This window comes from Spea bombifrons, chromosome 12 (genome assembly GCF_027358695.1).
Source record: "Spea bombifrons isolate aSpeBom1 chromosome 12, aSpeBom1.2.pri, whole genome shotgun sequence".
NCBI classification, from domain to species: Eukaryota; Metazoa; Chordata; class Amphibia; order Anura; family Pelobatidae; genus Spea; species Spea bombifrons.
Genome location: NC_071098.1, coordinates 136,529 through 159,988, shown reverse-complemented (window position 1 = coordinate 159,988; position 23,460 = coordinate 136,529). Strand labels below are relative to the sequence as shown.

The 23,460-nt window shown below is 50.4% G+C and overlaps 3 protein-coding genes across 5 annotated transcripts; all 3 read left to right on the top strand.

The window, feature by feature from the left end:
• Positions 1-1,450: 1,450 nt before the first annotated feature.
• On the top strand, positions 1,451-6,128 carry EI24 (EI24 autophagy associated transmembrane protein). Of its 2 annotated transcripts, none has more exons than XM_053452099.1 (11): positions 1,451-1,543; positions 2,028-2,168; positions 2,670-2,815; positions 3,327-3,387; positions 3,742-3,808; positions 4,216-4,340; positions 4,559-4,678; positions 4,785-4,896; positions 5,068-5,179; positions 5,675-5,749; positions 5,955-6,128. In XM_053452099.1, the coding sequence occupies exons 2-11, from the start codon at positions 2,127-2,129 to the stop codon at positions 6,109-6,111; spliced, it is 1,017 nt and encodes a 338-aa protein (XP_053308074.1). In that variant the 5' UTR covers positions 1,451-1,543; positions 2,028-2,126; the 3' UTR covers positions 6,112-6,128. The 2 variants fall into 2 exon arrangements, with proteins under 2 accessions (XP_053308074.1, XP_053308073.1); XM_053452098.1 differs by having other exon boundaries at positions 1,484-1,555.
• Positions 6,129-8,119: 1,991 nt separating this feature from the next.
• STT3A (STT3 oligosaccharyltransferase complex catalytic subunit A) lies at positions 8,120-17,014 on the top strand. Its single transcript, XM_053451629.1, has 18 exons — positions 8,120-8,205; positions 8,677-8,799; positions 9,525-9,585; positions 10,199-10,320; positions 10,613-10,758; positions 11,128-11,218; positions 11,301-11,407; positions 11,861-12,025; positions 12,267-12,447; positions 12,632-12,787; positions 13,036-13,127; positions 13,864-14,019; positions 14,348-14,536; positions 14,649-14,765; positions 14,977-15,079; positions 15,829-16,017; positions 16,259-16,374; positions 16,764-17,014. The coding sequence occupies exons 2-18, from the start codon at positions 8,712-8,714 to the stop codon at positions 16,800-16,802; spliced, it is 2,118 nt and encodes a 705-aa protein (XP_053307604.1). The 5' UTR covers positions 8,120-8,205; positions 8,677-8,711; the 3' UTR covers positions 16,803-17,014.
• Positions 17,015-18,096: 1,082 nt separating this feature from the next.
• CHEK1 (checkpoint kinase 1) lies at positions 18,097-22,168 on the top strand. Of its 2 annotated transcripts, none has more exons than XM_053451631.1 (12): positions 18,097-18,164; positions 18,338-18,561; positions 18,848-18,912; positions 19,064-19,133; positions 19,306-19,494; positions 19,688-19,792; positions 19,988-20,083; positions 20,342-20,444; positions 20,579-20,762; positions 21,021-21,152; positions 21,456-21,557; positions 21,837-22,168. In XM_053451631.1, exons 1-12 carry the CDS (start codon positions 18,100-18,102, stop codon positions 21,930-21,932), a joined length of 1,431 nt encoding a protein of 476 aa, XP_053307606.1. In that variant the 5' UTR covers positions 18,097-18,099; the 3' UTR covers positions 21,933-22,168. The 2 variants fall into 2 exon arrangements, with proteins under 2 accessions (XP_053307606.1, XP_053307605.1); XM_053451630.1 differs by having other exon boundaries at positions 20,342-20,456.
• Positions 22,169-23,460: the final 1,292 nt, after the last annotated feature.

Here is a 23,460-nt window from a genome sequence, read left to right as displayed (position 1 = left end):
ATGCATGAGATGAGACCTCACCTGGTGGCTTCTCCCTCCAAACTACACGTCTAATCCAGTGACACAGCGCCTTATTAATTTAGACATACCTGTGAACTATCTGGACGCTTAACTTGCATCTCCAGGATCAGTTTCTTCTGTCAGGGCAGAGGAGTGACATTGGGTCACGCCCATTTCCTACCCACTTCCCTCCCACTCTCCACCCAGTAAAGCTGTCTGGAGCTATCTCTGCCCCTTCAGAAAGCCACTCCCAGGAAGAGCTCTGGGTAGCCTAGAAAGTTTCCAGTTATCCTGATGGGGGGTGTGTGATGACCCCCGGTTTCAGGTGATGTCTCTTGGATTGGGGTGATGTCTCGTTTGCAGTCATGCTCCCCGGTTTGGAGGGATGTCTTGTTTGTAGTCATGCCCCCCCCCCGGTTTGGGGTGATGTCTCTTGGATTGGAGTGATGTCTCGTTTGCAGTCATGCCCCCCGGTTTGGGGGGATGTCTCTAGCTTGTAAGCTTCTCTGAGCAGGGCCCTCCTCATCTGTTGTCATGTTATATACTATTTGTTGTGTCCTGTCCACCCATTGTACGGCTCTACGGAATTTGATGGCGCTATATAAAACAATAAATCATGTGCCCCGGGTTGGGCTGTCTCGTTTGGGGTGATACCCACCAGTTTAGGGTGATCTCTCGTTTGCAGTCATGTCCACTGTGGGGCGATTTCCACCATTGGGGGGTATTAATTCATATAAAGACTCATAATACGAGTTAATTAAAAGCAGGAAGACTCAGCTGGTTTCCATGGCGACAGCTTTGCATTTAGGGGTTACCTACGAATGTAGGTTTACCCCCGTTAGCCGTGTCTCCCACGTCACCGTACCGGTCAAACGCTGCCCCCGCAGGATGCTAACGGTATAGCGGAGTAACTCCCTGACCCCGCAGGCGGCAGCACTGTACCCGTACAGGGCGGTAGATGTGACATGTATGCATCCTGTAAACATGGCGAGTAGGATGGCGCTTCGCGAGACCCTCGCGTTCTCTCCATTATTATGCTCCAGGCTTCGGACTCCCTATCCCATCATGCCAAACGCCATTTCCCGGCAAGCTCTTGATTCGGACTCCATTTCCCGGCACGCCCCGCGTTCGGACTCCATTTCCCGGAACGCCCCGCGTTCGAACTCCATTTCCCAGCACGCCCCGCGTTCGGACTCCATTTCCCGGCACGCCCCGCGTTCGGACTCCATTTCCCGGCACGCCCCGCGCTTGAACTCCATTTCCCAGTACGCCCCGCGTTCAAACTCCATTTCCGGGCACGCCCCGCATTCGGACTCCATTTCCGGGCACGCCCCGCATTCGGACTCCATTTCCGGGCACGCCCCGCGTTCGAACTCCATTTCCCGGCACGCCCCGCGTTCGAACTCCATTTCCCGGCACGCCCCGCGTTCGAACTCCATTTCCCGGCATACTCAGTTCTGACATGCGCGTTAGGTCTTGGCCGCCTGTAAACTGAAGGGAATACCGAAACTCGGGGCCCGGGGACTGGTAACGCTGGCGTGGGGTACGTTTGTGGGTTAGTGCAGCTTATTGCCGGAGGGATAGAAATTATTTGGCGAGTTCACCCGGTCCCGGTCCCTGCGTCGATTTAGCCGCTGGTTGTGAAGTCCATATAGCCTAGTGTTGCTGATGAAAGGAGTGTGAGAATTATGGCCCCTTGGTTCTGGTTAAGGACCCCTGGGTAGGAAGCCGGCTACCGCTGAGGTCTCGTGGTCCTGTGATGTGCGATGGGAAATAATTCATATTAACGGCTTTCCTGTTTATGAAAAAAAAAAATCTGCTCCTTTATTCATATGACAGCGACCCGCCATTAAAAAATAGATGCTGACTCCCTCTGCCGACAAGGAGCATGGACCCGGCGGACAGCCGGGTTTTTGTTATATTGTGGTTTGTCTTTTGACGGTTCTGTCCGGTGGGTAGAGTCGGGGTGTCTCCTGTGTGGGGCGCTCTCTTGGTGTCTGATGGGTTCATCTGTTTGTCTCTCCCAGACTCGGCTGCACTCCAGGCTGCTCCATGATGGTAAATTTTGGACCGTTTCACCGCCTCTCCCTGCGCAGCTGATACTCCGGACAGCGTAAGAGTAGAAAATGGCTGACAGTTTGAAAAGTTTCCTTCAGGACCTGGCTCGTGTACGTGAATCCCGCGTAACGGCGCTAGTAGCTTCTCTGTGGGATGAGAAACTCTCTCGGGGCTTCTTCCTCAACGATCTGTCCTTTTCCTCTCCTGCCCAGTTAGAAGAATGCCTGAAATGGGCGACTAGACGGCCGGATGGCTCTTATCTGCGTCAAAATCTATGTTTCTATGAAATCCTGACCCCCCGTCCTCTATTCCGCCCTGTGACTGCCTGAGCCCCCCCATCCGCTAGTCCGCCCTGTGACTGCCTGAGCCCCCCGTCCTCTACTCCGCCCTGTGACTGCCTGAGCCCCCCCGTCCTCTAGTCCACCCTGTGACTGCCTGAGCCCCCCTGTCCTCTAGTCTGCCCAGTGGTTGCCCGAGCCCCCCGTCCTCTAGTCTGCCCAGTGGCTGCCCGAGCCCCCCCGTCCTCTAGTCCGCCCTGTGACTGCCCGAGCCCCCCTTCAGCGTTGTTTGCTCCTAGACGTTGACAGCTGTGCTCCTTTGCTTTAATACAGGGCGTTAAGGACTCCGTTTGGGGGATTTGCACTATATCGAAGCTGGATGCCCGGATCCAGCAGAAGAGAGAGGAGCAGAGAAGGAGACGCGCCAGCAGCGCCCTCGCGCAAAGAAGAGCTCTGAGTGAGGAAAAGAAGCCGGAGAAGTGAGTGTCACTAGACGAGTGTGGTCTAAACCATACAAAACGGCCCACTCTCAGTACCTAGATGCTTTGTACAGTCTGTGTTGGGTTAAGTGCCCCAGGTGCCCGCTTTGTCCAAAGGGTGTCAGTTTTGCGAAGACAAGAATTTGGAACCGTTGGCGTGGTTGATCTTGGCCGGTGTTGCACAGGCGGTGGGAATCCTGTACGAGTCGTGGTCTAGCAGTATAACTGCGTACACGAGCCGTGGCACAGTCGTGGTTCCTCAGTGAATGGTGGACGTACCGGCACCACTATGGTCCCTGCCGTTCAGAGCGGTGGGTGCAGCCATCTGTAACCTGATGCTGGCGATCCCAGAACTGCCCTGCGATGAGGTGTTGGGGCAGGTTAGAAGAGGAGAAATCCCTAAATCTGGAGTGTTGAGGAGCGTGGCAGGGAATGTTTTTTTTTTTTTTATCGTAGTTCAGGTCACACACTGGAGCTGCTGTTCTAACGTGATTTTTTTTTCCTTTCTCAGTGAACCTCGTATTGTGACCAGAATCTTTCATTGCTGCGCATGGAACGGAGGCGTCTTCTGGGTATGTTAATAATCTTTATGAAAGTGTGGGTTTAAAGGGCATCATAAGATTCAGATGTTAAAGGAAGACCAGTGAAGAATGTGTATTAATGTACTCTGTAATTAAGAGTCAGTTAAAAATACATAAAATAAAAAAACTCTTGCCTTTAGGAGACACACGATTGGCTGTTGAAAGTCCTGTACTCTTCTGCTGCCCCGGTGTCTCACGACAATCAGTAACGGAGGCTCAGAAGTGTCTGGGCTTTTCCATTGTGTTTGCATGATGTATGTAGAAGTTGTGGTTGAAAAGGCTGGCAGGGGCAGTCCTGAATATATGTGGAGGGAGCTGAATCCTTTGTATGTTCCTTCTCTTTAGCTGAGTCTCTTCCTGTTTTACCGAATGATCATCCCTCTGCTCCAGACCTTTACCGCGTGGATAATTGGTAAGTTAGCACAGGTTTGGTTAACGTAGGTGACTTTTTTTTTTTTCTGTGACTCAGACATTAGAGGCAGTTGATAACTGCTTGTAGAAAATTGTCACCCTTCTCTGAATTCTCCTCTGGACTCCACCTTGTGAGGCTGCAAGAGCCAATCAGCCCCTCCAAATGGGGGAGCAATGATCCTGTGGAAAGGGGCTTTAGGTTTCGCAGGGTGCACGTGGGGTCCTCGCGTCATCGTGTTTCATTGTATTTTGTGTTTACACCGGAAATCGTGCCAGCGATGTAGGAACTGGGGCAAGTGAGAAACCTGCCCTGGTGTGTGTCGTATAATTATATAAAGCTTGCCCGCCTTGCAGAGCGAGTGGGATTCTTTCCTTTAGATGTCTGCTTTCCTAATATGTCTTCGTTAGGTGACCCATCGTTACACGGAGATGTCTGGTCCTGGCTGGAGTTCATCCTGATGTCGGTGTTCAGCGCCCTGTGGGTCCTTCCCCTATTTGTGCTCAGCAAGGTGGTCAATGCTATCTGGTTCCAGGTACAGTACGGCCGGTCAGAGTATTTATTCTGCTGTCAACCTGACCTTCGGGAACTTGGATTATTCCCCTTAGATTTTGCCGGTAATTTCACTTGACGGGCCGGATATTAAGATGTTTTGCTGCATTCTGGGCCAATACGTAAAAATCTTGTGGGATCTGATCTACGTGGTAATTTTAAACCGGAATAAAGGTGCAGCCCTTTTAATTCTTCTTCAAGGATATCGCTGATTTGGCCTTTGAGTTTTCCGGCCGGAAGTCCCAGCCGTTTCCCAGCGTCAGTAAGATCATTGCTGATATGCTGTTTAACCTCCTGCTGCAGGCGCTCTTCCTGATCCAGGTACGGGGCGTGCGGCTGGCGGTAGCACGTGTGTGTGTGATAGATAGATAGATATAGACTCGTGGCGGTATGTGCTGCACTCGTTTACAGTCTTTTTCCGTTGTAGGGGATGTTTGTCAGCCTCTTCCCCATTGATATTATTGGGCAGTTTGTCAGTCTGCTCCACATGTCCCTCCTCTACTCGCTCTACTGCTTTGAGTATCGATGGTTCAACAAAGGTAATTAACTGTTCATCTCCCCAAACATTATACAGGAACAGCCAAGATCTTCTTCATCATGTATGGTGAACCATAACTCTGTTCCACGATCTCGGGCTGGTTAATAAACCCGCTGTCTCTCCACCCTACGGCATCTCTTAGCATTTTGTGAACTGCCGGATTCTCTTCCAGGAATTGAAATGCACCAACGGTTGTCGAACATCGAAAGGAACTGGCCGTATTACTTTGGGTTTGGATTGCCCCTGGCTTCCCTGACCGCTTTGCAGTCCTCTTACATCATCAGGTAGTAAACTGCGTGTGATGTGTGAATTCTGGCCAGTTACCCAGAAGGCAATTCTTTTTTGTAGTGAAGTTTTCTAAAAGAAGTGAGCTTTTAACCCAACGGCCCCTACTGTATGTGCGAGGGCTGCGTCTCGCGCTCTGCTTTAATCATTTAACGCTAAACTAGGCTTCTGTTCGTGTTTGTGGGAGAACTTTGCTGACTCGGGGTAAGTTACTGAGACCCTGCAAGTTCACGGAGAGGATTTTGATGAAGCGCCGATGCATTTGGGTTCCCATTCTTTATATTACTTATAAAGCCTCCAAAAGCTGCGTCGTGCTGTAGGAAAACCCCCCCAAAAGAACATGGGAGCAAACATAAGAGCCACGCGGTTGAATGTAAGATGCTGCGTGGCACAGAAACCCCTTACACGCTGATCGTGTTCTGGGGTGAAAATGTTAGCTTTTGGTGCGATATTTGTTAAAAGCTGTGCTGACCGCTTTTCCCCCTGTCTTGCAGCGGCTGTCTGTTCTCCATTCTTTTCCCGCTGTTTATTATCAGCGCTAATGAGGCCAAGACTCCCGGGAAAGCCTAGTAAGTAACGCGGTTCTTTTGCTTATAAAAAGGGGGCAGCATTCCACTCCCCCTTTTTTGTGTATAATTTGAGCCGTTTCCGCCTGTTTTATGTGAGCTTCTCCTGTCTGCATGCGCAGACCGTTGTAATATAGCTTGCAGGCCGTGTGTGTGTGTGTGTGTGTGTGTGTGTGTGCGCGCTAATGCTTTCTTTGTGTGTTTGCAGCCATTTCCAACTTCGCCTTTTCTCCTTGGTGGTCTTCTTGAGCAACAAACTCTTCCACAAGACGGTGTTTCTTCAGTCCACCCTGAGTGGCTCGTCTGAGAAGCTGCCCAGCCCTCACCCCTCTCCCGCCAAGCAGAAGGTCGCCGTGGGCCACTGAGTGAGCGCTGTCCCCCCCCCCCCACGGCCTGAGCTTTTATTTCACCCTTCGTGTTGCGTTATACCCTTGTCCCTACACCCTGAATCGCTGCCCTTCTTTCTGGTGGAGAACGGCGCGGCTGGATATTCGCCGCTGTTCTCGTAAGAGGTGCTTCAGCCGTGCACCAGTGCTGTGTGTGAATCCGGGCTACACCTCGGACGCGCCCCCCCTGAGGTCTACCGAACGCCCGTTACCGGGTCTCGTTACTGAAGCTGCTCTCTCTATTTTGTGAGATGGCGGAGGATAAGAAGGAAAACCCCTCCATGAAGGCACCCAGCCTACCGGGACCCCGCAGCAGCGCATGTCCCTGTGCGTTATAGTAGGAGCCGTGCCGCTTTGTGTTTTATGGGTGTTGCATATTGTGTGTTGTGTTAACGGTGTTCTGGTGCCTGCAGGGTCTCCCGAGGCTGCGCATCTGTTTGCCACTGATATTTGGGGTCGCTCGCTGTCCTTAAACTCCTGGGCAAAGTGCTGCGCAGGCGCCGTCGTCCTGGTCGGGTCCGGTTCTAAGGATTGCGTTCGTTCGGGGGTAAATTACTTCTAGCCCTAGCCGAGCTGTGAGCGTGTGGGAATATTAACGGCCTGGGACAGATCGCCGGAAAAAAACGGTCCAATGAGAGCCCCGATTCTGTTCCGTCAGCCTTCACCATCAGTACCGCTGGGGGTAGTTACCGGTGCAGCACGTGGAACATTGCCCCCGGAGCCCGCACGTTGTGTATTCGGTAGAGTGACGGGAGACTGATGAGCCGCTCTGTGCTGTAATTCTGTGATAAATAACTGATTGACGGGATGGCTGTTTTTAATATCCGCCGCGGCCCCCTGGTTCTGAACGGTGTCGCCTCTTTATACGAACACTAATTTTAAAAATAATTTTGTTTTATAATAAAATGTCAGCTGCCCCTGGTGTCTGCTGTGATGTCATTTGAACCCTTTTTTTTTTTTTCCACCCCCCCCCCCTTCTGGGCTTGACAACTTTCTTTCTGTACTGAAGAAGTGACGAGTGAGGATGATGCCGCTCTGGGGGGAGGTGAGGGGCCCCTGCGTGACTGCGGGGAGGTGAGGGCAGTAGCGTAGCGGGCGCTCCGTTTCAGTGCTTCTGCTGGATGACTTCCTGCGCTCCATCGCCCGACTTCCGTGTGTCTCCATGGGAACGGCTCACTGTGCAAAATGTCTGCAAAAACAGTAGGCCAAGAAGAAATTCGGGGCACAAGCTGGGGCAGGGGGGCAGTAACTGCCCCGAGGGAAGTGCAGCTGCAGAGCCGGATTGAGCCTGATGCTCAGAATGTTTGCTGGGTATGAGGGTATCGCAGGGTTCTACTGCCCTAAAAGCCCTGATAATGTGTATAGAAACCGCAGGAAACAGCTTTATATGTTAAACAGGGTAAAATCATTAATTATAGAAACTTAACTTTATGGCATTTAAACCATTTTGAGCGAAATTCCAGTTTACCTAAAGTATTATTTATACTTAAGCTCAAGAATGGTACAGAAATCGCAGGGAGGGTCACTCAGTTGGGTAACGCTGTGCAGGGGACTCGGATCCCAAAGAGGGAGTGACCAAAATAATCAAGGAGCCTTGGGAGGTACGTGTGTCGCTCGTTGCAGCCGTGGGTGACCTTCCCTCCTGAGGCCGCTAGGCGTCGCTGTCCTGTTAGGCCTCAGATGTTCCTCCCTATACCCGCCGCCAGGCGCCGCTCTCCGCGGTCGCTGATGTCCCGCCCACCGCCAGGCGCCGCTGTGTGACTGCGCGCGGTTCCATCGCAGGCATGGACACGTCACTCCTCGCTTCTCAACCTAACCTTTTCGCGTCGGTGACACGGATAAGATCCGCCTCCCGCGGTAACATGTGCCTGATACGGCCAATAGGAAAGCGCCTCTAGTTCTTCCCTCCCCTGTCCGGGTTTGCTTGGACCAATAGAAGAACGCCAGGCCCGGAGAGGAAGCGGAAGCCGCCAATCAGCGTGCTGGAGAGGTGGGGCTGACAGCCGACTCTGTTCGGTTGAGAAAGTGTGGGGAGTTTGATGGGGAGAGTGAGGGAAGAGGAGCGGCTGCCGGGTGAGCGGGGATCCGTGTTCGGAGCTCGGGCTGAGTCTGGGAGAATGGAGCTTAGCGATAGAGTTTCTGCTGAGACCTCACGGGGCTCTCCCTGCAATAAGGGCGCAGAGCCAAAGGGGCATCGTTACAGGGAAATGCAAAGGGGCCCCCTGGGCGACAGGCAGACAGGCGTGTGATGGACCCTGAGGGACCCTGTGCGACAGGGGGTGAAGGGGCCAGTGGCAGAGGGTGATAGGGGCCCTATGATATTAGATGGTAAGCAGGGAGCGCGGTGACAGCTGTATAGATTAAATGGTTGCTGCCGTTCGCCCAGATCAGGGGCCCCACAGCTGCCGTTTAGTCTGAGCTGTTTTGGGTTTATTGATGTCGCTTAGATGGCATCGATGGCCCTGGGCCCTTAAAGGGTAAAAGTGAGTGTGGTGCCCACAGGCTGCGTTTGCGGGTTCCATTGATTCCTTTCTGTGTTTGCAGGTGTTTAGTTTTGTGTCCCATCCCAACGTGCGAAAATGACGAGATTAGGATTCCTGCGGCTGTCCTATGAGAAGCAGGACACGCTGCTGAAGCTCCTCATCCTGTCCATGGCAGCGATCCTCTGTGAGTACTGAGTGTAAACAGAGCCGGGCATCTACTCGGGTGAGGGTCTCATGGGGTTAAAGTGGTCACCTGGCTTACTTATCGCACCTCCTAAGGAGCCTCCAGAAGCAGAGGTTCTAGGCTACCTTCTCCCACGAGCGGCTCTGATCACACGCGGCCCCCCGGGCTGTCTGCGCCACGCCGTACGATAACCATTTCTTGCTGCAGAAGCTGTGCGGGGAATGCTCGTGGTGCCCCTGAGCACATGGGACCCCGTATGGAGAACCCCAATACTGAGTGTGCTTTTAGGATAATTGTGGAAGCAAAGCGGGGATACTTAATAAACTGTCATTGGTCGGTTTCCGTAAGGAACACCATACATTATGCCTAAGCCCCTCCCCTTTTTGTCATGCCCTGATGCCCCCGTCTGTCTCCCATGCCGATCGCGCAAACGGGACAAGCTTGGCACTAAAAGGGAAAAGGCGGCCGGTGGCCGAGTGACTTGCATGTCTGCGGAGACAGGTCTGATCTGTGTGGCTGCCCCTCCAATACTCGCTCCATATGCTAAACCCGCTCTGCCGGTACCTCGCGGCATAAAATTAGTCTTCGGTGCCCCAGATACCCCCCAGGTACATCTTGCTTGCGCCTTCCACCCCTTGAAAGTTTGCTTAGTGCGCTCGAGTATTGTGTTTGGCTTCTCCCTTCCTGGCCGGATATTTGTATAAAACAATCTTCCTTTTTTCCAGCTTTTTCCACCCGGTTGTTCTCCGTTTTGAGGTTTGAAAGTGTCATCCATGAGTTTGATCCGTAAGTGCCGCTTTCTTTCTGCTCAAGTTTTAACATTCGAAAGTTGTAGGAACCATGACAACAGAACCAGCTGTTATGGTCCCAGACAGTTGGGTGGCTTTGATGAGAATCTCTCCCGTTCCTGAGCCGTGCGTTCAGATATCTATATATGCCTCGTATAGGTGCTTCCTGCGCTCAGGTGTGTAGGGGAAGTGAGTGTTGTAAATTGCCCCCCCACCAGCCTGACACCAACCTTGCGAGGAACCCAGAGCTTTTTACCCCACGAGGCAGATTGAAATCACCTGCATGTTGAAGTGTGAAGCCCTTCAGCCCTTAGAGATGGAGAAAGAAGATGTTGCCTCCTGTCAGGCATTTCTTTTCTCCATGAGGATGTTTCCGTGGTGAAGGAACATATAATGGATCCGTTCCGTATCCTGAGTTTACTCTAGAGTAGGACGTGATCGCCTCCTGTCAGGCATTTCTTTTCTCCATGAGAATGTTTCCGTGGTGAAGGAACATATAATGGATCTGTTCCGTATCCCGCGTTTACTCTAGAGTAGGACGTGATCGCCTCCTGGGAAGGTCGCGCTGGCCGGGAGGCACCGGGACTCTATATACGTGTTTTATCTCTTAGGTATTTCAACTATCGGACCACCCGCTTTCTGGCAGAGGAAGGATTTTACAAATTCCACAACTGGTTTGATGACAGAGCCTGGTACCCGCTGGGAAGGATCATCGGTGGAACCATCTACCCAGGTGCAAAGTGCCCCAAACTCTGAATGTAGAACAGCCCTTGGCTTTTAAATCAAGCAGTTATAGGTCATTTTAGTCAATGTAATGATATTAAAAGCCCCGTAGGTTCCGAATTGTTACGTGTCGGCAGCTCTCCAGGAGGCTTTTCTCATTAAAGTCCCAGACATGCCATAAAGCACTGGGGGTAGTTTGTGGCCCTGGGGTTTCTGAAAGATGACATTGAGTCGTCGTGACAGAGACCTGTGCGGGTGCTCAGTTTTGCCTCGTGCGGCCCTAAAGTCTGTTGTCTCCGCAGGTCTGATGATCACCTCGGCAGCGTTTTATCACGTTCTGCACTTTTTCCACGTAACGATTGACATCAGGAACGTTTGTGTGTTTCTTGCCCCTCTCTTCTCCTCCTTCACCACCATCGTCACTTACCACCTGACCAAGGAGCTAAAAGTAAGGCTTGTCTCTGTGGAGCGAGAACCCCCTCTCCTCACCCCAGGCTCTGGTACCTGCTGGCTTCGTGCGCGCCGGGGTGATGTTACTGATACACGTTCCACCAGTAACTGTCAGGCAGCTGGACCTGAGACGCTCATTAAAGCGTGATGAGGTTCTAGTTTTGCATCAACAGTAAATATATGATGTCATGCAGTACCTCTGCTTAATGTTCTGGTGCTGTGCAGCTGTTTTATCCAGTATAATGTATATATCCTGTTTATATCATATTGTGTATATATCCTGTATAATATTATATTTACTGTCACGTCTGACTGTGAATGGGGGGGCCCCGGCCGTTATTTCAGGACGCTCTGCTTTATGTCACAGGATGCAGGCGCTGGTCTCTTAGCCGCTGCCATGATTGCGGTCGTTCCAGGTTACATCTCAAGGTCTGTGGCGGGATCCTATGATAATGAAGGTAAGATCTGTTTATTGGGGGTAGAGCTCCATGCTTATACAGGGGATGATGTTTCCATGTAATAAATGACTGTCATTTTCAGGAATTGCTATATTCTGTATGCTTCTCACGTACTACATGTGGATTAAAGCAGTGAAAACCGGCTCCATTTACTGGGCTGCGATGTGTGCCCTGGCTTATTTCTACATGGTGAGTACTCGCCACGTCTGTCCTCCACGCTCGCGTTCTCAGGCGGCTGTATAACTGGGTGCTGGCTGGGAATGTGGCGAGTTGTGTAAATGCATTAAACTATCGGGGTGAGCTTTGGGGAAGGAGGCTCCAAGGCACCGAATGACTAGAGAAGTGACCGGTGCCAAGTCTCTGCACCCCTGGACGAAGCGTGATGAGAGTTGTGGTCCTCGTGTTCCTTCGGTCGAGGTTTGTTCTCGCATAGACATGTTCTGGGTTCAGACAGCTTTAGCAGCGTGTTCGATCGTCCACGATAACACACGGTATCAGAGATCGGAGCGTGAATAAGCTCGCCAATGTTAACGCCGTCCATGTCCCGTCTCTTGCTTTTCTTACCTCGTGCTGGAACCTGCGCAGAGTATTTTTCATAAAATACTGTATAAACATTTTGATTTCTTTTTTCTTGGGATCCAGGTTTCCTCCTGGGGAGGTTACGTCTTCCTGATCAACTTAATTCCTCTGCATGTCCTTGTCCTGATGCTCACGGGCCGATTTTCCCACCGGATCTACGTGGCTTACTGCACCGTGTACTGTCTGGGAACCATTCTGTCCATGCAGATCTCGTTTGTTGGGTTTCAGGTGAGTCCTCAGGCTTTGGGGGATGAGTGATGGGCCTGCTGCTCAAACTCAGGTGTAGTTTGGCTGGGCCAAGACGTTGGAGACATCTAGCATCCCATCAGGGTTTGGTTTGTTTGTATGTTCGTGACCTGCAAGTATCGCAAGAAGCTCCCTTTGCCCCTGACGGGGTCCTACGCCGGTAATTCTGGCCCCTGGAACATGGCTTTAGTGCTGTAATGACGAATCTTCTCTTTTCTCACAGCCCGTGTTGTCATCTGAACACATGGCAGCCTTTGGTGTCTTTGGTCTGTGCCAGATTCATGCCTTTGTGGACTATCTTCGCAGCAAGCTGAACGCCCAGCAGTTTGAGGTCCTGTTCCGGAGCGTCATCTCTCTGGTGGGGTTTGTGCTCCTCACGGTCGGAGCAGTGCTCATGCTGACAGGTGCGGAGACGTTAAACCGTAAGCGGCTTAGAAACCAGGCTGGGAAGAGGCATCCATTGTGCGCCTGTCGGCAGATCTCACATCCCTCCGATGTGTTGGGCCTTTTTCCCTTCTTTCTGAAGAACATTAATACATCTTTTAGAAATAAGTGCATTTTAATCGTTTGAATTCTTTTGTATTTTAGGTAAAATCTCTCCATGGACGGGCCGGTTCTACTCTCTGCTGGACCCCTCCTATGCCAAGAACAATATTCCCATTATCGCCTCTGTCTCCGAGCATCAGCCCACAACCTGGTCCTCGTATTACTTTGACCTGCAGCTCTTGGTTTTCATGTTTCCAGGTTGGGTTTTAATATATATATATATATATATATATTTTTTTTTTATGAATCTTATGTTTTTTGCCGAAATTTGGGCGGAAACCTGCACTCTCCTCTTTGGCTGTTCCAGGACAGAACGTTCATTAAACAGCCCTCGAGAGATAAAGTCTTTTCCATGTTATGTTGATATTTGGGAGGCTCTTCTGGCTCTCCTGATCTTTCCTGGGAAGGACCTGGAGATGATTCTTCCCCATTCTCTCTCCTTGCAGTCGGCCTCTATTATTGCTTCAGTAACCTGTCTGATGCCAGGATTTTCATCATTATGTACGGTGTGACCAGCATGTACTTCTCAGCTGTGATGGTAGGTGGGAAAACATTACATTGAAGGAGTGAGGGCCTGCACGCATGCTCCATATCGGCCCTGGGATAAGGCCGGAGTCATTGGTTCCCCCGGTTCTTCATCATATGTTCAGCCCCTGCCCAGTTTGTGGCTAGCAGAGCCTTTGCTGGAGACCTTGGCAGGGAAACGCTTTAATGCGCGTGACGGCTGAGCGTTACCAGCAGACGGTACGCGTTCACGTATTGCGACAATGTTTGAGGCGTTAGTTACTGTGCTGTCTGCAGGTTCCCGTCCATCTCCTTAATCAGTTTACTCACACGCCTGTCCTGTTTGTGGCCCCTGTGTTCTTGCATGTCTCTTCTTGTCACAGCATAACACACCAAAACCTATTCATGTTACCAGGTCGGAGCGCTCTGCCCGTCTGAGACTTTTTTCTGCCGCTTATTTAATTGGTTTGTAAAAGCTGGTGATCGGCAGCGTGTGATTTCCCCATACTTAAAGGTGCTGTCCCACTGAGCGAAAATATAATCTCCTCTGCCACCAGATCTGTCTCTTTTTTTAGTTTCTATGGAAACAAGCTATTGGTGCCTGCTTATGTCACATAAATGTTCCAGCAAGCTTACAAACACGGCCATTTTCAGCCAACAAGAAAATCCTTTTAAACCAGTATTAATGCGGATGTGTTTGGCGCTTGTGTCATGGGGCGGGTTGTGGAAGTTCTATGAAGGTTTTACAGTTTAACCGTCTCCTCTTCCAGGTGCGTCTTATGTTGGTCCTCGCTCCGGTTATGTGTATTCTGTCTGGCATTGGGGTGTCTCAGGTCTTATCCACTTATATGAAGAATCTTGACATCAGCCGTCCTGACAAAAAGACAAAAAAACAACAGGATTCCACTTATCCCATTAAAAACGAGGTAATTAACGTCTGTAAGGCAGCATTAAAGCCGGTATCTCGCACAAACCGGTCGCCTTGCAGACACTGCAACTTCACCCTCTCTATAGCTTTGTCGGCCTGCATATATTGTGCCCCAAAATTGTCATGAAACGTCGCATCCGCCCGTCCAGTTTGTTTTCTAGAAACATGGAGTCAGGAACGGGGGAGACCAGGGTGATGAGGATGTGGCTGGACTGCTACACACCGGTCACTAGGGGCTCCTGCCATTATTCCTTTAATCTCACGCTTTCTGTGCTGAGATGCTGAGTATGTTGGTGCTTTATCCCGCTTTACTGTATCCCGGACAGGTTGCTAGCGGTATGATCCTGGTCATGGCTTTCTTCCTGGTCACTTACACTTTCCATTCCACTTGGGTGACAAGCGAAGCGTACTCCTCCCCGTCCATCGTGCTGTCTGCCCGCGGTGGGGACGGCAGCCGCATCATCTTCGATGATTTCAGAGAGGCCTATTACTGGCTGCGGCACAATACCCCGGAGGTAAGGAGCTCCCGCATGCGCCTCCTAGCAGAGCTCTTCATCATTCAAAGTAACTTTTTACATCATTATTTAAACTGATTTCCCAAACATTGTCCTAATTCTCTATTTTTAGGATGCAAAAGTGATGTCGTGGTGGGACTACGGTTATCAGATAACGGCAATGGCTAATCGAACGATCCTTGTGGACAATAACACCTGGAATAACACGCACATCTCCAGAGTTGGGCAGGTACGGCATCATGCGCCACCATAACTCCTTTCCTTCTAAATATCCAGTCTGGGCCACATTCCTAGTAAACAGACGAGGTGTGAATGATTCGGCCCGGGTCCCTCGCCCGTGCCCAGCCTGTTACGGCTGCAGCTCACCCACCTATATCCTTAACCCCATAAAAGCGGGCAAAGGCTGGGCTGCTTGCTGACTGCTGTTCTCTGATCTGCAGGCGATGGCTTCCACCGAGGAGAAGGCCTATGAGATCATGAGAGAGCTGGACGTCAGTTACGTGCTCGTGATATTTGGCGGTCTCACCGGATATTCGTCGGATGGTAAGAAATAGGCATGTCTGTCGGGGGCCGGCCCACACACCTGTCCGCTAGATGGTGGACGGACTTCTGGGTTCTTCTCCATTCTTATTGCTTGAGTTTGGTCTCGGGGAATGTGTCGGATCTCTTAGGGATGGAAAGAGAATCTCTGACTTTTCTGCACGTTTTCCTGCAAGATGTTTTTGGCCCGTTGGTCACCAGTGACGGTGGTCCCAAGTGTCATTTAGTTTGCTTGTTATCTTGGGCCCTCAAAAACATCATCTGTAAAGCGGCGGATCCGGCCCCGCTTTCTGCTACTAATTCCTCTTGCTGTACTGGAAGTTGCGCATATGCCGCTGGCTGGTTCACGAGTACAATACAACCACTCCGTACAGAGACCATTCATCTGGACGGCTACTAGGTCGCTGAACCGGGCATGTTGGGTTTTATTCACTACACAGTGAGTTGAGTCTCCTAAGCGTTGATTGGTACCAGCCCGGCTGTGGTTGCATCTGGGCTTTTATAACTGGTGCAAATAACAAAAAAGATGCAACTAGTGGAGAAACACCAGTGATTCTCAGCAGCAAGTGGAGGGGGGGGAGGCATTTACTATCCCACAGTAACCACACACACACACAAAGCAATGCATGCCAAAGGACAGCGGGCTAATTGTTGGGGTGATAGGAGACGTGGGATTGGTGGAACGTGCGCAGGGAGAGTATAGAGAAGATGATTTAGAAGCCGATCTGTATTGCCGTGTTTCCTGTTTCTAGATATTAATAAGTTCCTGTGGATGGTGAGGATCGGCGGCAGCACAGACACGGGCAAACACATCAAGGAACATGACTACTACACGCCGACCGGCGAGTTCCGCGTGGACAGAGAGGGTTCTCCGGTTCTTCTGAACTGTCTCATGTATAAGATGTGTTACTATCGATTCGGACAAGTTTACACAGAAGCCAGTAAGTGACCTGGGCCACCCCCTGCTCTGAGCTGGCAGCGCGTGACTGTGTGTGTCCTGCTGGCGGCGTGTGTCCTGCTCTGCACGACCCTCTACCATTGGTATCGAGACGTGTGGCTCGGGCGCCGTGGTGGCCAATAATGAGAAAATATTTTGGGGTGGGAGGCTTTTTTTTTTTCTTTTTTAGCATATTCTGTCCAAAACGAGCGGCTCTCGCTGACCTTGTTGTTTTTCCCAATCAGAGCGCCCGCCGGGTTATGACAGAGTGAGAAACGCTGAGATCGGCAACAAAGACTTCGAGCTGGATGTTCTAGAGGAAGCATACACCACTGAGCACTGGCTGGTCCGAATATACAAAGTACGTGGCCATAGCGAGACCCCCGTTACTTCCCCGTCGCTGCGGCAAACCTGACCCCCAGAAATATAATACCCCCCTTGGGGCCAACAATTAACGCAGCGCTTAATACAATACATATATTCAACAGGTCTGACAGACTAAGACAAACCGATACATTAGGTGGAGAGGCTCGCAAGCTTACAATCTAGAGGGGGTTATCCTCCTTTACCCTGAAACGATGCGGTTTTCTGGGTGTGGGGGGTAAATGTTGGGGCTGTAGAAGACCCCCTTAGACTGACACGATGCGGTTTTCTGGGTGGGGGGTTAAAAGTTGGGCTGTTTTTTTTGGGGGGGGGGGCGGGTGCGGTGGGGAACCAGCAGAGTTTCTCACGCTTTTTGTTTCCCGGCAGGTCAAAGATCTGGATAATCGCGGATTGTCAAGAACATAAACTGCCTTCAGCTTTAACAGAACAGCACTGAGCCTTCGCCTGCGAACCAGAGATTTTTTTTATACTCTTTCTATCGACGTGAATTGGCGGGGGGCACGCTGGGGGCCACGCTGGTTGCTCTCCGTTCTGGGTGGGAAGCTTTTTATGAATGTGCTACCAAATTTTTTTTGTTTTGTTTTGTTTATGGTGGTCAATTAAAGGTGGGATACAAACTGTTCTTAATTATTGGAGTTCCTGCGACTCTTGTGCTATTTCGTAACGTTCTGCCAGCAAAGGGTTAAGACAATCTGGAGGTTATTCCTTCAATTTTCGGTGGATGCCATGACGGGGGCTGAAATAACAAGGAGCCCCCTGAACACCCTGCTTCCTGGGGATGAGCTGTAGCCTCAGCTGCTGTGGAACATCTTGGCTGTGTAGTTACTGCTATTTCCTGCACCACGGAGGCTGCGTTCTGTGCAGTGCACATGCATGTTCAGGGGCTCTAAGCATCAGCACCCGAAAGAGCACTAAAAACTGATGTAACTATACGTTATACAGGGCTGGCGCACTGATTTAACTATACATTATGCAGGGGCTGGCTCACTGATTTAACTATATGTTATACAGGGGCCCGGCTCGCTGATTTATACAGGGGCCGCTGTCTCCAGTGATTACACATACGGTATGCTCCCCAAACTGTGGATTATAAGGGGGTTCTATCCATTCTAAGAAGCTCCAGATTCAGGTTTTTGTCCCGTTTCAGGCTGACTCAGAGCTGTTATCCGCCCGTGAGCTCGGTATCAGGCCGTCGGAGTATAAACTCACATATAGCCCCCCACCCCACAGCCTGCTGGGGCAGTAACATGAGTACGTGAGCTGGTAAACGCGCTGTCAACGCGTCGACCCAGCATCCGGGCTCTTCCTGATTCCGCGTACAGGCCCCTCCCGACGCGCCGCGATGATGTCAGCACGTTCGCCGTGGGCGTCGCAGACATGACGTCGTGGGAAAGCCGGTCAGTTTGAAGCCTCGAGCGGGAAGCCGGGACCGAGACGGAACGACAACCGGGGGCTGGCCAAATAGGCAAATATATATACCCCCCCCGACAGACGGATTAATACACACCCCCCCGACAGACAGACAGGTGAATAAACCCTCTCACAGACAGACAAGTAAATAAATACTCCCACTCGCGAAACTGACGGATAAATCGACAAATACACCTCTCCGAGACAGACAGATAAATACCCCCCGAGACAGAGAAATGTCCTGTTGTGACGTGCGCCCCCCCAATGATATTTCCCTCTCTGTAGGGGCATCATGGCTATTCCGTTTGTTGAAGACTGGGATCTGGTGCAGACCCTCGGGGAAGGAGCATACGGAGAGTGAGTGGAGTCTTCTGTAGTTGTGTGACCCCCTCTAGTTCTGTTTTATGTCAGCGCCAACCGATACCCCCACCGGGCCATTATTATTCCTATTTGTTTTATGTAGAGCCGTCATACGCCGCAGCGCTGTACAAATGCCCCGAAATAAAGCCTTTTCGTGTTCTCGGTGTCAGGGTGCAGCTTGCTGTCAATCGCAAGACGGAGGAGGCCGTGGCTGTGAAGATTGTGGACATGACGCGTGCGGCCGACTGTCCGGAGAACATCAAAAAGGAGATCTGCATCAACAAGATGCTCAACCACAGCAACATTGTCAAGTTCTACGGGCACCGCAGGGAGGGCAACATCCAGTACCTGTTCCTGGAGTACTGCAGAGGGGGCGAGCTCTTCGACCGGATCGGTAGGACTCCTGCTTCCGTCCTCGGGGGTCCGGCGCGGTGAACGTGCTGCGGGGGCTGCCGGCGGGGAGTTCTGGGGAATGGTGTCATATTGAAGGATTAGCTGTCATTAGTCTCTGTGCTAAGGGGCCACACCATATCTGTTCCTCTGCTTTGGCCAACCTGGGCTGTGTCTCCCCCTACTGGGGGGTCTCACATACCCGATGGAACGTAAGAGTCTAGAATGGGGAAATAGTCCGCGTTTTGCGTGAAAGACTAAATCTCTGTATGCCGTACGATGTCTTCCAGAGCCGGACGTGGGGATGCCTGAGCAGGATGCCCACAGCTTCTTCCAGCAGCTCGTCGCTGGCGTGGTAAGATCCCGATCGGAATCATTCTGTCACTGGTCCCGGCACTGGAGCACTGGTCTCTTGGAACGAACTGACTGGGATATTCATGGGAAAGCTGGTTTTGTGCGGCTTGGTCCTTCGCTGACCTCTAAGGAAGTCTTTATCTCTCTTCCAGGAGTATTTGCATAGCCTTGGGATAACGCACAGGGACATTAAGCCAGAGAACCTGCTGCTGGATGACAGAGGTGCGCATGTTCTTCCATGTTTAAAAACAGTTTTCATCCCAAAATGCACCGATTGTGACTCGGGAATCACTGCTGTATTTTTCTGGGAATCGGACGGATGCGAATGTTCTGTTTGCAAAGATTCCGGCTTCTTTTCCAAGTTTAAATACAATTTCCCTTTTCCTCTTTCAAGATCGGCTGAAACTCTCAGACTTTGGATTAGCCACCGTATTCCGACATAATGGGAAGGAGCGACTTCTGAACAAGATGTGTGGAACTCTTCCGTACGTGGCCCCGGAGCTGATAAAGACCAGAGGGTTTCACGCGGAGCCGGTGGATGTTTGGTCCTGTGGGATCGTGCTGACAGCCATGCTGGCCGGAGGTGTGCGGCTGTCGCTGGCGGGGTGTATGGATGAAATTAGAAGCCCTCTGTGGCTGAGGACCTTTTTTTGTCTGGTCCGCTGCTCGTATGTTTGAATCTGGGGGCCCTTTTCATTGTCTTGTCTCACCTAGAACTTTCCTCCTGTGTGCTGAAGCTGCGGTTATAGATTGTCCGCCTGCTTATTGCTTTGCAGAGTTACCCTGGGATCAACCGAGTGAATCGTGCCAGGAATACTGCGACTGGAGGGAGTCGAAGCATTATCTTAATCCATGGAAAAAGATTGATTCCGCGCCCCTCGGTAACCGAGAATCACTTCTCCCCTTTTTCATTCTGTTCGTTCGTTGGAATTGCGTGTTAGAAAGGTTGGGCTCATAAGCCGCGCTCACAATATATTTAACGCAAAATTTGTGTCTTTTAATTCAAAGTTTGTTTATTGAATATTTTGTGTGTTTGAAAGTCCATCCCAATAAACGGTAACCCTCTTCTTCTTTAGCCTTGCTGTGTAAGCTACTGAAGGAAAACCCAGGCTCCAGAATTACCATTCCAGACCTCAAAAAAGACTTGTGGTTCACAAAAGCAATCAAGAAAGGTATGTCTAGTAAGGCTTACTCCTCACGCTGCAGCCTGCTGGATAGTCCAAGGGGGCCAGTCATTTCCCAAGAGGACCCTTTAATTTATCGTGGCTGGCATAGGTTGGCTGTCGGGGTAACGCAGACACTGGATGTGGTAGATTGTCCTGTGTTCTTCAGACGTCCGATAGAACTGAATTATTCTAAAAGCCCCCCTGAGATAACCCATCAGGCGGGTGTTTTCTAGCTCCCGTTTAAGGAACTGTTTCTTTGTAAAGGTGTAAAGAGAAGTCGCAAGTCTTCAGGTGGAGCGTCTGAATCGTCCGGTGGGCTCTTTAAACACATCCGATCTGACATGGATCTCTCGCAGGTCTCTCACAGGTCAGAGAGTTTGTACGTACAATTCTTCACGCAGTTTATAGCTGTTATTAGAAACAGGACAACTTAGGAATGAGCTTTTTGAAGAAGTCTGCTGCGTCTGTCATTCATTCATTGCTTTTTTCATGGTAATGCAGTGATGAGAGGACAGCGTATTCCAGCACACAGCCAGAGCCTCGCACAGCCATACCTCTGTGGGACAGTAATCCCGCGCACATCGATAAACTGGTCCAAGGCAAAGGGATCAGTTTCTCTCAGCCTGCCTGCCCTGACAACATGCTTGTGAACAGCCAGTTGCTGGGCACCCCCGGCTCTTCTCAGGTAAGCAGCCAGATGCTCTCCCTAACAGACCCCGTACAGTGTCGTCTCACAAGCCACCTGCCGGAACTATATGCTGCGCGATGTGTCCTCCCTTTCTGACAGCAGATCGTTTGGCCGCTTTCCGGAAAACATTCCTTGCGCTGTTCGGTTTTGTCCTAAGTGCTAAATGTTTCCACTGTACGGTATCTGTATTGTGTCTTTGTGGGCTCTTTTACTAAAAACTTCTACCACGTTTGATGCAAATTGTTGTGTGCACAGAATCCATGGCAGCGATTGGTCAAGAGGATGACTCGGTTCTTCACGAGGGTGGATGCTGAGAACTCGTACAGAAGCCTGAAGGAGACGTGTGAGAAGCTGGGATACGTGTGCAGGAAATCCTGTGCCAACCAGGTGAGCTTGGTGCTTTCTGCCCCCGTGGGTGAGCTGGAAGGGTTATTTACTCGGATCTCCTCTAAAGTATGGGTTAGGGTTAGTTTGTTACTGTAATCGTCTACAAGCTTAAGCCGTCCTTATTATTTGTCACAGTAGAGGGTGGGCAGCACATTATTTGGCATGTCGCCTCTGGTACCAGGAGCTATAGAATCTCTCTGTCGACGATCGACACAATCTGTCTTCTCCGTGGCTGCCGTCAAACCATATGCTTGTAAGTTTGTACATTTCCGGGATCTCACACCTTCTTCTGCTTTCTGTCAGGTTACGCTTTCCACTACAGACAGAAGAAACAATAAGCTGATATTCAAAGTCAACCTGGTGGAAATGGACGAGCGCATTTTATTAGACTTCCGTCTTTCTAAGGTAAGGGGAAATGCTATTTGTTTTTAATCATATTTATTGATAAATTCATGAAATTCAACACACGTCATATTTCTGCAGTTGCGAGCTGCACAGCAGCTTCACTTCATTTTGTAAATGAGTTTCCCCGGTGCAAAATCTGCATGCCCATGTGACAAAACGGCCACTTTGCAAGCAGGGCTCCAATGTCCGCTAACAGAATTTGAGAATTTGGGGGATGTAAGGGGTCTGCAGCTCTGATTCGCATCTCTTCTGTTACCTTCATCTTATCTCTTGTTTCAGGGAGATGGTTTGGAGTTTAAAAGGCATTTCCTGAAAATTAAGAAGAAACTCGATGATATTGTTGCCAATCAGAAAGTGTCTCTGGCTACCACCTGATCTCGGGGCCACTCGCAGCGGATGCAACGTTCTCGGCCCTTTCACCTCCTGCACAGGTTCCTGTTTAGTGGTTCAGTCACCTTGTCGTTTGCCATGTTCTTTTATTAATGTGCCACTGGTAGAGTTTTCTTTTTGTAGCTTTTAAGCGGTAGGTTTCAGGAGGAAGGATTGGAGGTTTGTGGGCTGGACGCAGGGAAACCTGCGCAGCTTAGCAGAGTTGGCAGAGGGGTTGATGTTAGCATCAGAGCACTGTCTGTCTGCCCCCTCAGGATGCTCACTAACCTTTTTGGGGGTTGCTTTCCTTCCGGTCTCACTTGGTGAATCAGACTTTGTTCTTCAATACCCCTCCAGCCCTGTGTTTCCATGGGCCTTACCCACACTATTCAGGGGTAATGGTCACAAATCTCCCTATACTACCCCTGGGTAGACTCTGGGTGTCACTGAGCCGTTCCTAGTCAGCAGCTTTGCCTAAGAGAGCAGCCACTGCAGATGAGCTGATCCGCTCGCACCATGTGGGCTACTGGGGAGGAATCCTGTGAAACGCGCGCCCAATAAATTAGGTGTTTTTTTGGGGGGGGGGTTCTGTCAGGTGCCTTTTATTCGGCCTCTGTCTGTATCTTCGTTTTCTGTCACACAATAAAAACCTGTACAAAAAAGTCCTATAAACGGAATAATGTGAAATTAATATTTTAATATAAAAAATAAAAGCCATTATGTAAATGAGTCGTGTTCATCCTTAACCACTATGTGTGATATGTGACCGGCGTGTGGAAAAGTCATCCTTCTTGGAACGCTGGTGGCACCAAAGCTTGCTAGCTGATAAATGAAACTCTGGCTTCTGTCATTTGCATCGGATGCCCTGAGCTCTGTATCCACAAAAATATTTTGTTTAAAATCCTGCATTACTACACTATTACTATTAAAAGTACTTTACAATGGATTCTTTAAAAACAAATACAAATCTGCTGCCCTTTTCCATTGTTGTCAAATGATTTTTAAAGCAGCCAATCAGTGGCAGGAAATCAATGGGAGTGCTTTAAAAAAACGTAGAGTGCCCCCCCCTCCGTCGAGTCCCCCCTTGTGCGCAGAGTCTCCCCCATGGGTTTGCAAAATGGACGACATGCCACGATCATTCAGTAAAGTGCATAAGATGGATGGGCATTAATTGCCCCGTCTGTGACAGCGCTATGGAATCTGCTGGCGCTCTATAAATAAAATGGAATGTCCTTCCTGGGTTTAATAAGACAGGAGTTTCCAGTTAAGGTTCTCGTTTAGCCCAATTTCATGTTTCTTGTGATGGTGAAAAGCTCGATTTTCTGGACAAACTACATTGGTGAAATATCTGTGATCTACAGAAAGGTATCAGAAGGCTGCTGGCAGCCAGAGGCGACAGGAGAGATTTTGTACACAAGCGGTGACCGTATCTATCAGGTCCGCCGGGATCTCGTGTGTGAGGATCCAGGAGGAACGGCTGCGGGTTCCTCCATTTGTCTCCCAAGCCTGGGGCTACTTTATCCTTTTTAATGAA

What these genes read in the sequence shown, in the direction of transcription:
- EI24 (XM_053452099.1), top strand. Translation starts at nt 2,127, where the DNA reads ATGGCTGACAGTTTGAAAAGTTTCCTTCAGGACCTGGCTCGT. An exon ending in TCAATGCTATCTGGTTCCAG is followed by an intron (nt 4,341 to 4,558) that starts GTACAGTACGGC and finishes TTCTTCTTCAAG; the next exon opens with GATATCGCTGATTTGGCCTT. An exon ending in GTATCGATGGTTCAACAAAG is followed by an intron (nt 4,897 to 5,067) that starts GTAATTAACTGT and finishes ATTCTCTTCCAG; the next exon opens with GAATTGAAATGCACCAACGG.
- STT3A (XM_053451629.1), top strand. Translation starts at nt 8,712, where the DNA reads ATGACGAGATTAGGATTCCTGCGGCTGTCCTATGAGAAGCAGGACACG. An exon ending in TGTACTTCTCAGCTGTGATG is followed by an intron (nt 13,128 to 13,863) that starts GTAGGTGGGAAA and finishes CTCCTCTTCCAG; the next exon opens with GTGCGTCTTATGTTGGTCCT. An exon ending in CTTATCCCATTAAAAACGAG is followed by an intron (nt 14,020 to 14,347) that starts GTAATTAACGTC and finishes TATCCCGGACAG; the next exon opens with GTTGCTAGCGGTATGATCCT.
- CHEK1 (XM_053451630.1), top strand. Translation starts at nt 18,100, where the DNA reads ATGGCTATTCCGTTTGTTGAAGACTGGGATCTGGTGCAGACCCTCGGG. An exon ending in GGGGAAGGAGCATACGGAGA is followed by an intron (nt 18,165 to 18,337) that starts GTGAGTGGAGTC and finishes TCTCGGTGTCAG; the next exon opens with GGTGCAGCTTGCTGTCAATC. An exon ending in GCACCCCCGGCTCTTCTCAG is followed by an intron (nt 20,763 to 21,020) that starts GTAAGCAGCCAG and finishes TTGTGTGCACAG; the next exon opens with AATCCATGGCAGCGATTGGT.